Below are 17,884 nucleotides of genomic sequence, written 5' to 3'. Positions count from 1 at the left end.
TATCTTAAAACATGATCACAGTAAGTAGGCATTGTTATAGAGAGCTGTATTCTGGTCAGGGTGGAAAAGCATCTGCATCAGAATTTTACATGAAGTAGGAAACACATTGTTTAACTTGCTCCTGAAACCTGGCACCTCTTAGTCATCTAGTGGGCTGGACTGGGCCTTTTGGCAGGCTGATTCTGGCCCACGGGGCATGTGTTTGACACCCCTGCATTAGGCTATGTAATGATTTCTAACGGACTATTGAAGAGGAAGTGCAATGGCACTTTCCTGCATCCACACAATGGAATCCAACAGCAATATGAATATCAACATACAGATCAGGGTTTTGCTTTACACAGAAGTTGCTTTTAGGTATTTAATTTCTGTGGGAGAATTCCTGTGTGTGCTATCTGTGTCAGCTCAACATTTTTGTAGCATTCTCTTAAAACATGTTTAACATAGTAGTATTATACTTACAATCCATTTTTCTTGTGTAAAGATATTGAATGATGAGTAGCACAATGGAAACGTGATGCAGGGGAATGCAATGAATTTCAAAGAACTGCAAATGTTGCTTAACTGAGAAAAACAGAAAACTAGAGAAAAAAAAAATCCCACCATGACCTTTCTGGGTCTCCAGTGGTTTTGGTTTCGCTGTTAGCCACTTGCCATGTTGGTCTTTTCTTTAACAATCACACAGGAAGAAACACATCACAAGGCTTATGTGAATCACCTGGAGTTATCTTTCTCAGACAATCATCTAGCACAACTGCATCTTTGCACATCTTAAGTTGATAAAGGGTGAAATATGGGATGATATTTGCTGTAGAACAAAACAGGAAGGTCTCTTAAGACTGTGTTAACCACAGGCAGCCATCTAACATAAAAGCCATTAAAAAAAAAAACATTGATTATGAGGTAAGGAAACCGAGTGTGCAAAAATTCTAATTAAATTCTAGTTTTTTAAAGACTCATTCCTGTACTGCTATATATGATATATATGATGCTGACCCAAAGACCAGACATTTTAAGCACACAAAAAATACCAGGCCCAGGTCAAAGGTGATACCCAATACTAGGTCAACTTGGCAATGCCCCAGTGCTGGCAAAAATTTACTCAGTAGTACCCATTAGTACAAAAACCACCCATTACACCTAAAACAGTGGGTTATTTTGACCCAGATTTAGCGATATTTGTTTAAAATGACTCAGCCCATTAACATGCGGTTATTTTGACAAACAAAGTCATGTTAATATTTCAATTGGGTCATACATTAAACTAGAAAAGAGTGGGTACTTTTAGCGTCACATTATTTTTATTCTTTACACTGGGTCATCATTTAAACCAAAAAGAGGTTTATTCCAGAACTGGGGTTGTATTTGGTTCAGATATCAAGAAAAACGTTATTGACGCAGAGAGTTCTGGACATGGGAAAGGAGGGTTTATTACCATATATTTGCTTTAATAGCCCTAAGCAACCAACATTTGGCTCCTCCAGTCCGCATGTCGATGTTGGGCAAAATACTGAACCCCGAATTGCTCCTGATGGCTGTTCCACTGGTGTGTGAGAGTGTGTGAATGGTTACTCAGTAGCAGGTGGCACTGTGTGGTAGCTTCAGCCACCAGTGTGTGAATGGGTGAATGTGATATAAAGTGTAAAAGCACTTTCACTGGTCAGAAGACTAGAAAGGCGTCTTTCATGCTTTTATTTCTTTTTTTGTTTGTTTATTTGTTTTTATCATGAATTATGCAAAAAATAGTCCTCAATACCTTTCACAGGATATGACGCAAGGTTTGAGATGTGATTTTAATGAGTGATGGAGTGGAGTCCCTGAACTTGTGATAAGATAAAAAATCATTAAGCTGACTTTATATTTTCAGTTCCTGTTGTTTGCTCTGTAAACTCCTCTCCCTTTATTTGATAAGAAACATCTTCCTCTTGAGTAAAGTAGCAATGCTCTCATGTTCTGGGGTGTCTCCACTCTCTGCCACCTGCAGAGGTGTCTTCCCCACATTATTTGTAGCCTGCAGACTCGCCGTCTTCTGCCGTCCCATGAGCCCAGCCTGGCCCCAGTTTACAAGCCTCTTCACTGCCTCCTGGTGTCCACCTCGCACAGCACAGTGCAGAGGAGTGTCTTTACTTTGATCTGTGCTGTTGATCTTTGCCCCGGCCTCCAGGAGCAGCACCACCACACTGTCGTGGCCCCTCTCAGCTGCACCATGGAGCGGCGTTTTCCTCCATGCATTCCTCTCCTCTATGCCTTTGTTATTAAGTAATTGTAGAAGGGCTGATACTGCACTAGCATGCCCGCCAGCTGCTGCGTAATGAAGAGGTGTGGAGCCATCCATGTCTTTAGCTCCTCCCTTTGCCTTGTGGGACAACAGTGAGGTCACAGCAGCCACTTTTCCCTCCATAGCAGCGAAGTGGAGGGCAGTTTTCTTCTCGTTATCAGTGGTGTTTGGGTTGGCTTTGGCTGACAGCAGCAAGTCTACCACACAGTTTTCTCCCTGGGAAGAGGCTGCCCAGTGCAAGGCTGTCCTCCCCAGCCTGTCTTTCACTCCTGGGTCGGCCTTTCCTTGAAGAAGTGGGATCAGTGTGTCTGCATGGCCCTGCTGGCTGGCTACATGCAGAGGGGTCAGCCCATCCTGGGCTACCGCATTCACCTAAAGAAATGACACACAACTCTCAGTCTCCAGAAACATTAAGAAAAATCGACTAAATGGACACTAATGACCAACTGCTTTTACCTGTGCTCCAGCTCTTAACAACACATCCACTAATTCTGACCTGTTGCACTGAGCTGCCAGGTGTAAAGGGGTTTGGGCTTTAGGTCCAGCGATGTTGGCCTCTAATCCTGTTTCCAGTAATGTCTGCACTATGGGCACAGAGCCACTGTGGACAGCCAGGTGCAACGCTGAAGACAAGTCGGATAAAGTAGCATCAAGTTTGGCCTGTTTGGCTAGCAGCACTCTGAAATAAAAAAAAAAGAAAGGAAAAAATCACTACTATAAATTCATATATTATTTCTATGATTAACATGAACAACTCTCCCAAATCCAAAACTCAAATTTGTGATGTCATGGGTACAAAGTCTGGAGCTGCTCCACAGATAATTAACTGGGGAACAAAGTTATAGATGACACCCAGGGAATGTTCTCAGTATATAGAACTGAGAACACTACTATAGAAAAAGCTCATTTGGGTGTAGGAAAAGGGACCTCCTATGATAAACTGAGCCCCTTCTCTGTCTCTCATCTTGGATTCTAGGTTTTGGTTCTTTTCCATTCCTTTTACTGCATGTCACTAACTCAGCCTCCACGTTCTTCTCCTCACTGACTTGGTCAATCCATGTGAAATTTGGCACAGTGGTAGAGGGTCATGGGAGGATGCCAATGAAGCAATATTACATCAATTGGCCAAAGGTATATAGATTTTCCACTATTTTGAATTTTTTGATTGGATTTTTACTAAACTTGGTAGATATGTAGAACAGGACGCCTCAAGGTGACTGGAGAAATTTAACTCTAATTGGCAACTGGGTGGCGCTATAACAACAGAAAAATGCTTCAAAATGGCTAAAATGCGACCGATCGCTGTGGCTCCCCCTGTGGACCAATGTTGGTGTTGTTTCTAATGTTTGGTATGACTAAGTCATGGTATGGTATGCTGTACATAATCACGGAAACTGTCAGTGTGTCATTCTGTCAGTCAGTCATTCTGTCTGTCCCACGTTTTTCTACTCACTGACGTGGTCAATCTATGTGAAACTGCACATAGGCATTGAGGACTGGCATAGGTAGAAGGGGACAAAGGTGACATCTGTCTGCCCTGAAGGAGGGGTCCCTCCTCAGTTGCTCTTCCTGAGGTTTCTACCATTTTCCACTTCCACTGTGAGGGTCCAAGGACAGAGAGATGTTGTATGCTGTAAAGCCCTCTGAGGCAAATTGTGATTTGTGATATTGGGCTTTATAAATAAAACTGAATTGAATTGAAAATCAGGCTCCCATTCATTATCTGTGCAGCAACTCCAGACTTTATATTTGATGGCAGCTCAACTTGGTTTCTGGCTTTAAGAGAGAGAAGCTCATGTAAATATTGGTTGAACTTTCCTAGACCATGGAAACAACATATTGAAATTCTGCAGTGTTTCCCTTTAAGATATGCAAATAGCCAATGAACTGAAAAACTGACTCAGAGTAAATATGGACTTATTAGCAATTAAGCTGGCAGCTTATGCTCACCAACAAAGTCATATTGGATCCATGTAAAGACATAACCAGTAAAGAGAAAGAGCTGCAGCAGTGGACATAGACTATATAGATATAGATTATACCCCCATATTTGTGTCATATAGTATGTGTTGTGTGTGACGGATATTACTTAGATATATTTCTATGTTCTGTTATTGTTCATGTCATGGTGTGTCACTTCCTGTGAGCAAAAATCAGAAAAAATATACAACAAAAACACAATTTAAAGCCACTTTGTGTAAACATCAACAATCACTCAAACTGGCACCCCCTGCTGGTAAGTGTCTTAACAACACTGAGTCCTTGTTGGACAGGTACCTTAAGACTTCAGTGTGCCCCAGCTCAGCTGACAACAGGAGAGGAGTGTAGCCTTGTTTGTCCAACATATTCACATTTGCTCCACTGTCTATGAGAGTGGTCACCACTCCATCACGGTTCTGTTTAACAGCTGAGAAGAGAGCAGAGCCCAGTGTGTCTTCACTCGGAGCTCCTCTGGGGTTATCTATGATCCAAACAAGACACAGTGTGAGCGTATGTTTGCAGCTTTGTGCTTTATTTATGTGCTATTCATATCTAAAAAAAAAAGCAGTCTGCTGCATGGTGACGTAGCATACTTTAAGCTGTGAAATAATATTATAAGTATCATAGTCTTCTGTGAAGAGACTCACCAAGCAACAGACGGAGAACTGATTCTTGGTTGAGCTTAATGGCTTCATTTATAACATCATAGTCAGCTTCAGCCCCTGCGTCTAGAAGGACAGTCACTGTTTTCTCATTGTTCCTGGAAACTGCATAAAACAGAGCTGCTTTTTTATGGCTGTTTCTGGCATTGACAGCGGCCCCGCTCTGCAGCAGCAGCTCAGCCAGCCTCCAGTTATCCTCCACGGCTGCTGTGTGAAGAAACATGTCCTGTGTGTGGCTCACAGACTGCTTGGCCTCCTCCTTCACCAGGACTTTGACAGATTTCAGGTGTTCATTTTCCGCTGCCAGGTGAACGGGGGTTTTGCCGTCTACATCCTGAGCGTAGATAGGGGCCCCAGCTTGTATGAGGGCAGCGACTATCTCAGTGTGATCCCTTCTGGCTGCTCTGTGAAGAGCTGTGTGACCTTCATTATCCTGCAGGTCCAGTCTGGCTCCTTTATGGATCAAGAGCTCAATGATGGGCAGGTGACCATTTTCAGCAGCTACGTGTAATAGAGTCTCGTTGGCTGAATTGACAGTGTTAATATCAGTGTCATCTAACAGCTCCTGTAGCAGTACTAGCTCCCCGTCTGTTGCAATCATGTGGATGAGATTTTCTGATTGACTTTGTTCTGGTTTGTGCTTCTCTGGTTTTAAAAGTGCCACAGTGCCTCTGTCTTCTCTTTCACGGCTAAATTTCTTAGTTCCTTTGGTGACAAGTAAAGTGCTAGTCTTGTGAGTGACAACCATCCCCTGTTGGTCCCTCTCCAGCAAATATCCAATCAGCTGTCTCCTTGTGTCTCGAACACGCTCATTCACACCACCCACATAGGTCTTGATTTGCTGATAGAGGTCGGGTTCTGCCAGCATAAGACACGGATGAAAGAATATCCGACATGCCCTTTCACCTCTGGCCTCCAGGATGTCCAGGACCCTGGAGTTTTGATCTTTGCGAGTCCTGATGGACAAGACGATGGATCTCTTTGCTGCTGTCATGACCCCCTCTGTGACGAGGAGATCCAGTAGATCCTCAGTATGTGAGATCCCATACACTAGATCCCTTCTCTTTGCCCGGATTACATCCACAGCGTAGGGGTTGATACAAGCTGATGCTGCGGCCTGAGCGTCAAAGCCTTTGAGTATATTGAGCATTTTAAATACGCTGGGAAACTACAGATTTTCTTAAGCTTTTGCAAGTTGTTGTTGTAACTTGAAGTTCTGGTTTTATTTTCTCAGCCTGCCTTATTGCCAATGGAGACACCTCACCCTAGCAACAAAATACAGACAGAAACCATTCAACATACAGATCCATCCAGCTCAACCTGCCCTTTGTGGGATTATGTGACATGCTGACATTGTTAGTTTCCATTAGCATTTCTGCAGCATGGAAAAAGTTTGTAATTGAAATAATAATACACTGTTTGTATGGGGTTCCAGGATAACCTTGTACGTGTGAGACTAGACTAACCATGTGTGGGTGCAGAGATGGTGCACTCCCTGGGTTAACCCCATTCTGCCTAATCTCTGAATCACACCTACACACCTACATGTGTGAAAGCTTGTTTTTTATGAGCTTGAGCCAGTTTGCTCCAAAACATGAGCCAGGTATTTTATTTAAAGTTATTCAGCAGCACATGTCAGGTGCACAGTGCTGTCAGTCCTCATAACTTGGTGCAGGCGATGGCAGGGAACAACAGACTGATGGTAAATGTGCAGATATACTGCACATAAGAGGGCTGCATTGCTTCTTTTAATGCATTTGAAATGTTACAAACAATGCAGGGCTTCATCATTTTCTTTAAGTTATTTGTATGTGTCAAATGTGCCACATTAAGTCAGCGGTGAAATAAATATTTAGATGATTTTCTTGAGTACATGCAGCAACACTTTGGCACTGTAAAAACACAAGTTCTAGATTTAATTCTAAAAATCAAACTGATGCACAGGCTGATAGTGTAGGCAATATCTAAATATATTATTTAATTATTATAACTGATGCAATAACATGTGAGCAGCATTATAATACTTGCTGTGGACTCTTCTACTTCATGGTTAAATATTCTGTCTGTAAAATCTTAACCTGCAAAGCAACCAGCAACTGTAACTGTCGAACAAATTGAAGGGAATAAAAAGTTGGCTGTAATATTAAATGCAGTGAATTAGAATTATAAAACAGTAGCCTACTCCTATGTAGTCTTAACAGCATCATGTTTGTAGTTATTAACTACATATGTACAGTTAGACTGAGATATTGAGTTTTCATTGCGATTTTTAATGTTAAAATCTGCATTTATTTATTTATTTATTTTACAGCCAATAGGACACCGATTTGCTGCCGTTGCAATCTCTTCATTGATTTGCCCTTGGGCTGTCCAGTGTCCCCCCTTGGATAACTTCTCAGGGCTCACCGTATTATGCAGAGATTACTGAGTCGATTCACTTCCCGTAATACACGCCTCCTCCGACGTGACGTAGATCTTCCGAGCGCTCCCTCTCCTTATATGGGAGGAAAGGACTCCGCTTTCCGGAATGATGTCATGCTGCCCCAAATTTATGAAATCCGAACAGGTTAAAGCAGATTTATAGAGAAATAACAGCCCAAGGTGTATTTATTATAGTATAACATATATGATAAATAATAATATAGTCTGGAATCAGAATAAACCTGCCTCCAAATGATCAACTTTTATGGTTGGTTCATAATTTAATTGCATATATAATAATTGATTTTGAATTAATGTACTTTAATTTGTTCATAAATAAATCATGATAAAACTGTTGAATTAGACGCATTTGCATCAATATATGTTCATTAATATATGAAAATCCTCCTCATGTGTGTATAAGGAAATATATATATATATATATATATAAGAAAAACAAACAAATAAGAGGAAAAATGGAAAGAAACAAAAGGCAAAAACAGTATTTACACAGTGACAGAGCAGCACATTTGCTTCACATTTAAGCTTTATTGTGTATTAGGTGTTATCCCTCAGACCTCTATATTTTATAACCTGTTTTCTTTATTTGGAAATTAAAATCATAACTGTGTTTATTTAATGCAATGAGCAAACACAAGCTGCAGCAGTGGAGACATGAAGACTTAAATCCAGCAACGTTTCATTTCATCTCTCAGTGAGTCAGTCTGTGTCGCCCTCTAGTGTTTCATTATGAGCAGGACGCTCTGGTGGCTGATGAGTGCTCAGCATCAAACCCATAACCTGAGCAAGTGCCACAGGCTATCTGACAGATCCCGCCTCATCCACCTGCTGTAATGAGGTTGCTGGGTTTATAAGCTAAACGTCTTTACTTTCATTTGCATACAGCCCCTGGATTTTTTTGTTTTCACCTCATACATGTTTGACAAAAGAAATCCTTCTCATCTAGTCAAAGCTGATCATATTGGGATGGATTCACCAGCTTTACTGATGGATGGAGGCATACTATTGGCCCAATGCTCTGAAGTTAAAGGCCTGTCAGTGAGACTAGTATCTTGTGTTTTGTTCTTTGATGTTGCAGCTAATATATTGATCACATTTGATTGATATTTGTTGCTTTAAGATACCTTATCAAAGAGGATGTTACAGCATATTATCATTTAAAGAACATATTCTCCTACAGAAGCACATGGACTTTCACATTTTAGTGTGAAAGTACTGTTATTTTCTAGGTGATATTCAGTGTGTCAGCTATGATGTAGCTAATGTCTATTCATTTGCAATACAGGACCTAAGACTTTATGAGTTTGTTTCAACATGTTTGGGCTTTTTTGATTTACACCAGAACAGGAAATAATGTTGAATAACTGCATGGTGCAATACACCAGAGGATGGCCTGTGATTTTCCTGTTGTTATGTGTCAGATCAGTGATGTCTTCAGTTGAGATTTATTGCTTATTTCAACATGTTTTGACTCAGTACCAGAGTGTCGACACCTGACAACAATGTGAGGTGTTGTATATTTATACTCTTCAGGTAGGTCTGTGTGTGCGGAGACATGTAAGTGAACATCTAAAGCCCTGTTTGCAAGATTGGCCTCCATCAGTAGTGCACGGCCTGTCAGCTAAAACACAATCACTTAGCCTGGATCAATACTAGCACTAATGGAATTTACCTTGAGGTACTGGGAACTAGCAGCTCTTGCAACATGTTGCAACATGTTTTATTGTTTGAGCTCCTGACATGGCACACCCACTTTTTTTTCTGTCACACACTTTTTACAAGAACACAGAGGCAATGTTGCTTCATTTCATCTGGTTTATTTTCTTAAATATTGATTAGTTTCTGAAGTGCTCAGAAAACAAAACATAAAAAATTATACAGTATTCTTATTACAAATGGTAAACATAAGTACTCCAAGTTGATCTTATATACATATAACAATGAGTGAAACCCCATTAAACAACTTTAGAAAAAAACAAGTACATCTTGAAGCTTTTCTAACTGAATTTCTTACAATTAAGAAAACAAGTACATTGTACTGTAACTCAGAAGTCAGGCAGCTTTTGTTACAACTTTTCAGCCGTTTAGAGTTGGCCAACACGCCCAAGTTTGAAGCCAGTATGGCTACAGCAAGAAAAGTCTCTATTGCAGGTTCTTAAATCCTCTAATACTGAATTTCTCCTTTGATGGTCATGATAAGGTCCATGCAGAGCTGGGTGTAAATCAAGAAAACTTCAGTCCTGTCCAGTTCTGTAAAAACAGCACGAAACAGAAACAGAAAGGTATCCTGCTTGTTGCCATGCCCCCTCTGGTTCATGGCTACTGTCACTGTCCCGAGCCCCTCTCTGGGACGCGCCACCCGGGGAGCGCGTGGCACTCAGGAACTTTAGTGCGGCCCCAATCCTGCCAGTGTCGCGCCACATCATCCCAAATCCCGCCACGGTTTCGGGAGATACAGCCACTCACTATCACAGGACGCGTCCGTTTCGTTCAACTACAGTCTTTCTCTCTCCGCCGCCGCTGACGCCACCTCAGAAGGTCTGGAGCTGCTGCGTTAACATGAGCTGGCACCCGCTGTTGACGTGGTTCATCACCTTCTGCTTCAGCTGGGCCACCTGCTCGCGCAACATGTTGGCGGTGGACGCGAGCTCCGAGTTTTGGGACTTGAGGTTCTTCACTTTGTCCTCCAGCCTCGAGATCCGCTCCAGCTTCCTCTTCCGGCACTTGGAGGCAGCGATGCGGTTCCTCATCCGCTTTCTCTCGGCCTTGATGCGCTCCTGGTTCTCCATGTCGATTGGGGAGAGAGGAGGCGTCTCCCCCGGCATCTCAGGCACGGTTTGGGGCTCCTCTTTGAGCGCCGTGAGCCGGGGGAGCTGGGCGGCGGATGGCTGCCCGTAGATGGGAAGCTGCGGCGGGGCTGCGGGGAAGGACATGGTCGGGGCTGAGGTGGTGTAGCTTGGTGCCGAGACGGTGCTGATGGCTGGGTTGAAAGTGTTCAAGTCCTCATACACCGGCGAGTCGGAGCGCATGGCTGTGTTGTTGTTGTAAACGGTGGCACCGGCAACAGATGAAACAGGCGGCAGGGCAGTGTTGACACTGGTCTGAGCAGCTGAGGTGACACTCACATTAGTTGTGCCCGGCATGTGCTGGTGGTGGAGTTCAGCCAGAGCTCGGACAAACCCCTCAGCGAAGCCCTCCTGCTCGTCGGTGACATTCTTGGGACACATGAACTGTGTCGGGGTCGGCGTGGTGGTGATGAGCCCGTTGCTGGACTGGATGATGAGCCGCTCCAGCTCCGGCGAGGCCAGCTTCAGCAAGCCCACATCAGGAGAGGTGAGGATGTCGCTGGCTTTGGCGCGGAGGTGAGGTTTCAGAGTGCCCGTCGGATCGCTGAGGTTCAGTGTCATGTTGTGTTTCAGCACTTTGGGGTTGCTGTATCCGTAGCCGGCGTTGTCTTGCTGGGAGAAAGCGTTGAGTGAGTCGTCATAGAAAGTAGTTTCCATCTTGGTATACATGGAAGAGAAACCAAAATACTACAAAGTCTTTTACAAAACTACTTTTCGTCCCCCCCTCTCTTCTTCCTGGTTTATCAGATGAGGGAAAAACACTGGTTTCCAAACGTCCTCTCTGTGCGTAAAAACTTCCAAACTCTGAGTGCGCACTGTCTTGACACAGGAATCAGAACTTACTTCTTTGAGCCAGCGATGGTTGATTGTTGTTGTAACAGTTCACAAAGTCTTTGCCAAAGTATCCACAGTTCTTGTGAGTCCGTGAATGAAAAGCTCTCTAACTTTTCTCTTCAGGCACCGACTCAGTCTGTGCGCGCTTCCTCCTCTGCCCGGCTGTGTATATACTCTGAGCGCTACAGCGTGGAGGCAAACCTTATCTGCTGCCGCTGCCTCTCTAAAAATAGCCATGATGTCATGACGGGGCTCTCCCATTGGCTGGTGGGCGTGTCGCGAGGCGGGGCCCGGCCCTCCGATAAGGTGCGTTGCCTTGACGACCACCCAGAAGATTCTGAATCTCGCGGTGGATTGTGGGATGAGGTAATGCTGTAAGGAGAGCGTAAGCGCGGTGCATTGTGGGATGACGTATTGTTTTTGAATATCTGGTTACCCGCTTTACTGTCAGTGGCGGGACAGCCAGTGTTGCTGCTGCATGAGGCTCCTCTCACCAATTATTTTGTTGTGAAACAGCTCCGCTATATATATATATATATAAAAAAAGATATTCTCTGTCTTTAATTTATTACACTTTTTCTATTTAATTTAACTTTCTGAAAACATACAAGTCTTTAATTTAACCACCTAAAAGCCCTTAAAAGTACAAATAAATGCCTCTAATAAATTTAATAGAATAAAATATATTCTGTTAAATTCATGAATATGTTTACAGTTATTGAAAATGACTCTTTCTCTTCTCTTTTACTGCATATTAGAAAATTTACCTCACTTCATAACAGTCAGTAACACAAACAGTAGCCTAAATGATAATTACAATCTATTCAGCTCTTGCATTCAAGTTCATGACTGTTTATATGGCTTCAAAACAGCTTTTTTGTGGAAAAAAAAAGGATTATTCTCAGGAAATATAATATTAAAATATGAATAAATAAAATATATAATATTATATTAAGCTATTCAGGGTGTTCCATGTTTGTCTGACTTCAAAATACCATTTTGTGATACCAGTGGCGTAAGGTAGTTACAATGGGCCCTAATACTTGCTAATTAGGGACTGTTCGTTACTTGTTGGGGGAAGGGGGTGGTGCAGACAGGGTGAGACATGAAATATTCTTAAGCACTAGGGAGCGACCCATGCTTTTTAATTTTGCTCAGGGGAGGGGCATAAAATTGAAATGGTTGTATTTTGTATTTATTTTACTGCTAGTGTTTTGTTTGTTGTTTGCAAAAATGGCTTTCGAACCTGTGTGTTTGGAACATAGACTGTATAAAAAATATGGATGTAGTCACCGTGACGTCACCCATTGGTTTCTGAGGAGCGGGTTTGAAGCTCAAAGTAGGTGGTTCTGGCCGTCGCCATCTTGGCAGTGCCTGACTCTGCCCAACTCCTAGGCCAATCAAACATGGGCAAAGAGGTTGGCCAAATGAAGCTTGGTTGCTTAAACAGGCCCACCTCACTCGAAGCTGCTAAGTTAGCTAAGGCTAACAAGCTAGGCTAACAAGCTACGCTACTTTGGCTAGCCCTGTGGTGTTGACTGCTCCCACTCATGCTGCCGCTTGGTGCCAGCTCCCTCACAAAACAAAACATCCAAAAGGCACAAACACGGCTGAGGTCAGGTTCAATGACTTGCGAATTAGCTGAGATGACGAATAGCAGAAAGCCAGCGGCTAGTTAGCCACCCGTGATGGCACCACCTGTCACTCAAAGTGACCACGCCCTTAATTATTTGTAACTTTAAGCCTTAATAAAATTTAAACGGATGAATTATAAAAAAATTCACCCCCGTACAGTTGTGATAAAAGGGGAAATTAGCTATAGAGACCAAAACCGTTTTTTGTACCAGGCTGTAAACGTGTTTATTTCTGCTGTAAAGTTGAGCATTTTAACATGTGGGTCTGTGGGGACTGACTCGCTTTTGGAGCCTGCCTCAAGTGGCCATTCAACGAACTGCAGTTTTTGGCACTTTCGCATTGGCTTCACTCGTCATCCCTGGAGGTTGCTGCTTGGTTTGGAAGGTATGTTTTCTTTAAAGTCACCAAAATCATAGCCACAAACTGTAAAAACAAATAATTGTAGGATTTTCAAATATCCAATGGTCCTTGGACACGTCATGTGCAATGAACCCTTCCGTCAGAAAAAAAAATTAACATAATCAAATCTGAGTTTAAAATGGTGACATTTAACCAAAATCACTTTATTCTGTGTCTCGTTAAAAATTTAGCCAAAACAAGCATACGTGATAAGAGTGAAAACCAGAGGCTTTTGTCAACGCCACGATTTCGTCCTTTGTTTTTAATTTTTACTTTTAACTTTCAAACATCAAAGGGTATGTTTAAAACATCTAATAACAAATTTATGGTGGAGGGAGGTTCATGCATTTTCTGCCAGTTGCTCAAGACAAATCTACAAAAGAAAATAGGAAATTATTCGTTTAATAGTTTTTTATTGGTAAATTATAGTTTTTTAAATAGTTTTATGTAGAATAAGTTTATAATTTGTTATAGATTGACACTGTTTTACAAAACCAGAAAACCATGATGGAGATGGGCATGTATGGAAAAAAAGGACCATTTTTGCTTTAATGTGAGTTCTTCTTTGAACACAGGTGTATTTCCAGGTGGCAGTCGGGCCCCTCCACCCCATGGGCCCCAGTGCAACAGCACTGTCTATATTTACGGCCCTGCTCTTGTCCTCTCTTACCGCTGCTTTTATGTTTGAAAGGTATGAGTGTTTGCTCTGCTTGTCAGTCTTAACAGATTTTGCACCCAAACTAGCTACCGTATATTGTATTGACTTGTCACATGATCAACTAAAAAAGTATCTAAAAATATCAAAAAAGAAAATGAGAAAATTCTTTAATTTAAATATACAGTACAGGCCAAAAGTTTGGACACCTTCTCATTCAATGCGTTTTCTTTATTTTCATGACTATTTACATTGTAGATTCTCACTGAAGGCATCAAAACTATGAATGAACACATGTGGAGTTATGTACTTAACAAAAAAAGGTGAAATAACTGAAAACATGTTTTATATTCTAGTTTCTTCAAAATAGCCACCCTTTGCTCTGATTACTGCTTTGCACACTCTTGGCATTCTCTCCATGAGCTTCAAGAGGTAGTCACCTGAAATGGTTTCCACTTCACAGGTGTGCCTTATCAGGGTTAATTAGCGGAATTTCTTGCTTTATCAATGGGGTTGGGACCATCAGTTGTGTTGTGCAGAAGTCAGGTTAATACACAGCCGACAGCCCTATTGGACAACTGTTAAAATTCATATTATGGCAAGAACCAATCAGCTAACTAAAGAAAAACGAGTGGCCATCATTACTTTAAGAAATGAAGGTCAGTCAGTCCGAAAATTGCAAAAACTTTAAATGTGTCCCCAAGTGAGTCGCAAAAACCATCAAGCGCTAACGAAACTGGCACACATGAGGACCGACCCAGGAAAGGAAGACCAAGAGTCACCTCTGCTTCTGAGGATAAGTTCATCCAGTCACCAGCCTCAGATATTGCAAGTTAACAGCAGCTCAGATCAGAGACCAGATGAATGGCACCCAGAGTTCTCGCAGCAGACCCATCTCTAGAACAACTGTTAAGAGGAGACTGCGAATCAGGCCTTCATGGTCAAATAGCTGCTAGGAAACCACTGCTAAGGAGAGGCAACAAGCAGAAGAGATTTGTTTGGGCCAAGAAACACAAGGAATGGACATTAGACCGGTGGAAATCTGTGCTTTGGTCTGATGAGTCCAAATTTGAGATCTTTGGTTCCAACGCGTGTCTTTGTGAGACGCAGAAAAGGTGAGCGGATGGATTCCACATGCCTGGTTCCCACTGTGAAGCATGGAGGAGGAGGTGTGATGGTGTGGGGTGTTTTGCTGGTGACACTGTTGGGGATTTATTCAAAATTGAAGGCACACTGAACCAGCATGGCTACCACAGCATCCTGCAGCGACATGCCATCCCATCCGGTTTGCGTTTAGTTGGACGATCATTTATTTTTCAACAGGACAATGACCCCAAACACACCTCCAGGCTGTGTAAGGGCTATTTGACCAAGAAGGAGAGTGATGGAGTGCTGCGGCAGATGACCTGGCCTCCACAGTCACCGGACCTGAACCCAATGGAGATGGTTTGGGGTGAGCTGGACCGCAGAGTGAAGGCAAAGGGGCCAACAAGTGCTAAACACCTCTGGGAACTCCTTCAAGACTGTTGGAAAACCATTTCAGGTGACTACCTCTTGAAGCTCATGGAGAGAATGCCAAGAGTGTGCAAAGCAGTAATCAGAGCAAAGGGTGGCTATTTTGAAGAAACTAGAATATAAAACATGTTTTCAGTTATTTCACCTTTTTTTGTTAAGTACATAACTCCACATGTGTTCATTCATAGTTTTGATGCCTTCAGTGAGAATCTACAATGTAAATAGTCATGAAAATAAAGAAAACGCATTGAATGAGAAGGTGTGTCCAAACTTTTGGCCTGTACTGTATTTAATTGAATAAAATAAACGAAATAGTTTAGTCATAATTTTTAGGGTTATGTAGAGTAAGCATATCATTTTGTTAGACATTGTTACTATTACTGACCAAAAATGAGGGAAAGAAAGACAGACAGAAAGCCAAGTTGATCCGAAAGACAGACAGGGCGCATGAGGGCATATTGCCAATAGCAAATGACACACTGTTTAATTTAATATGAATTCTTCTTTGAACACAAATGTAGTTCTGAGGTGGTTATCTGAATCATTTGTCAGGACACCCCAGTCAATCACAAGGACCCTCCATCTCACGGCTCCAGTGCAACTGCACTGCCTGACAGGCTCACGAAATTATCTTCTGTTCTGCAAATCAAGTTTAATCCCTTTCATGAATAAATTACAAATGCCTCCACACATTTCTATAATATACTTCTCTGTTCTCTATTTTGTCCCTTGCCAAATATCTACTTTGCAGCTAAATCAGAGCTCTAATTTCTGTGGTTACAACTGGAGGAAAGACGTGAGCTCAAAAAACTTGGAAAAAGTGAATGAAAACTGTTTCATGAAAACAAATTATATATTTTTCCGTGTGTGGTGGAAAGTCTTCTTGTTCTGACTGTCATTTTGCTTCTCAGTCTGGAATAACACGGTGGTCTCTGGTTGGTGGTCCCCTATAAATTGTCCTATATAACACACACACAAAGAACATTAGTTAAAATTTGACACCTGGGCAGGTTAATATAAACATAGACATATTTACTTATTTAAGAAATGCATTAAAGCTCTGTTATTTACCTGAAGTGTCCACCGTAGTGAGTCATGTACTCTGGTACCTACCAGTCTTTCCTCCCTGCAGTCATTAGGAGACAGATTTAATAGGACCTTTTTGCTTCTACCGCTGCACAGACCACACATCTAAAAAGCTGCCTTTAAGACCTTTTATTTCTGCTACAACTACAAATTGTTAAAGATAGATTTACAGACGTCTGTTCATCCTCATAAAGAGCAAGTGCATTTCCTATTATCCATGTCAGGGTGTGTAATTAGTGTAGTGCAGTCCATTGTCCCCTGGCCCTTGGTCAGAAATCACAGCTGGTTTAATGGCAGGAGGTTAACCGGTGTGTCTTACGTGTTCCCCTCTAGTCCTCCGCACTCCCACTGTCTGGGTCATTTTCTGCCCTGCCAGCTTTACCGCCTACTATCTCCAGCACACCACGTCTAAATATGTCCCCCTTGTGTGACAAGTAAATCAGTCCCCTGGCGCTGGCTGGCTCAGAGAGGCACCTAAGGAGGATGAACCAGATCATAAAACACCACCACAGTCTGACTTTTTATGGCTGCTAATGCTGTCTTTATGTACTGTTGTATATGTCAAACCATGGCAATCAATAACGTCAGATATAATCTGATCTAACTGGTTGACTTAACTGATCTTGTGAAGTTTATTTTTTGATTTAAATGCTTGAGAGAAGGTTGCTTTGCTTTACAGTCATGCACGCACAAGGGGAAGGTGAAGCTGGGTCACACGTACGTGGAACTGGCGTATAACAAACCTTTTTATTTCTCTATTTTCTTTAGATGAAGGTTAACAAGTAACTCCAAATTTGAACAAACTTATACACATTCCTTCATTCACTTTGTCGTACTTTTATCACTGTGGGGATGAAGTAAGACGAAGCAGAATAAGGACTAGTCAAGCTGCTTGTTTATGGGCACATTCTGAAATATTTATCCACTCTGGCTCATTCATCTATTCATGATTGCTTTCCTTCTGAATCAAAGCGCATGAAAGAATCATAAGTAGGTGGTCTAGTGCCCCCCACCTGACAGCAGGGATCCTCATGTATGACTTCACCCATTGTCCCAAATAGACGAATTAAGTTAGGGCAAAACACATGATGTCATTTAAAGTTATTATCTCGTTTAAATTAAAGCTCTTTTCAGAGTCAAATCCCATGGCAAAAGTCAGACCTTGGTAAATTCTGTTTTATATACTTTCAAATAGTGTTTAATACAGAACCCTTAAATGTTTCAATATGTGCGGAGCGCTGGATGAATTGGGTCTGCTTTTCTTCCCTGGTCGCCATGCGTAAAGTTATAAAGGGGTAACCACAGCAGGGTCGTTTGCCAAAGTAATTTTCTGTGGAGGAATGTATGGGAGAATTAACATGGAGGAGCCCCACTGTTTAAGTCACTATTCAACACGAGGTTGGGATATCCTGCTGCTGTCTTGGTTCAGGGCCTGGTCATTTGGTCACTTGTGGTCACATGCAGTACTTATTCAGTATTGTCATCACATGGAGAGAAGACAATTTTTAACAGTGTGGAGACACGCTGCCAAAAAGTAGCCACATCCAATTTG

General features: G+C 42.2%; 2 protein-coding genes across 2 annotated transcripts; both read right to left on the bottom strand.

Moving 5' to 3' along the window:
* Positions 1-1,900: 1,900 nt before the first annotated feature.
* LOC125895370 (CARD- and ANK-containing Inflammasome Adaptor Protein) lies at positions 1,901-6,070 on the bottom strand. The gene is made up of 4 exons (XM_049587126.1): positions 4,906-6,070; positions 4,556-4,739; positions 2,735-2,957; positions 1,901-2,650 (listed from the first exon to the last, which is right to left on the bottom strand). Exons 1-4 carry the CDS (start codon positions 6,068-6,070, stop codon positions 1,901-1,903), a joined length of 2,322 nt encoding a protein of 773 aa, XP_049443083.1.
* A 3,093-nt stretch (positions 6,071-9,163) lies between these two features.
* Positions 9,164-11,229, bottom strand: jun (Jun proto-oncogene, AP-1 transcription factor subunit). The gene has a single exon (XM_049588212.1). The coding sequence runs from the start codon at positions 10,875-10,877 to the stop codon at positions 9,894-9,896; it is 984 nt and encodes a 327-aa protein (XP_049444169.1). The 5' UTR covers positions 10,878-11,229; the 3' UTR covers positions 9,164-9,893.
* Between the last annotated feature and the right edge of the window lie 6,655 nt (positions 11,230-17,884).

Source organism: Epinephelus fuscoguttatus, linkage group LG10 (genome assembly GCF_011397635.1).
Source record: "Epinephelus fuscoguttatus linkage group LG10, E.fuscoguttatus.final_Chr_v1".
In the NCBI taxonomy this organism is placed as follows: Eukaryota; Metazoa; Chordata; class Actinopteri; order Perciformes; family Serranidae; genus Epinephelus; species Epinephelus fuscoguttatus.
Note: the sequence above shows the minus strand (reverse complement) of the source record. Positions and strands in the feature narration are given on the sequence as shown.

What these genes read in the sequence shown, in the direction of transcription:
- LOC125895370 (XM_049587126.1), bottom strand. Translation starts at nt 6,070, where the DNA reads ATGCTCAATATACTCAAAGGCTTTGACGCTCAGGCCGCAGCATCAGCT. An exon ending in AGTTCTCCGTCTGTTGCTTG is followed by an intron (nt 4,740 to 4,905) that starts GTGAGTCTCTTC and finishes TTTGGATCATAG; the next exon opens with ATAACCCCAGAGGAGCTCCG. An exon ending in TGTTAAGAGCTGGAGCACAG is followed by an intron (nt 2,651 to 2,734) that starts GTAAAAGCAGTT and finishes TCATTTCTTTAG; the next exon opens with GTGAATGCGGTAGCCCAGGA.
- jun (XM_049588212.1), bottom strand. Translation starts at nt 10,877, where the DNA reads ATGTATACCAAGATGGAAACTACTTTCTATGACGACTCACTCAACGCT.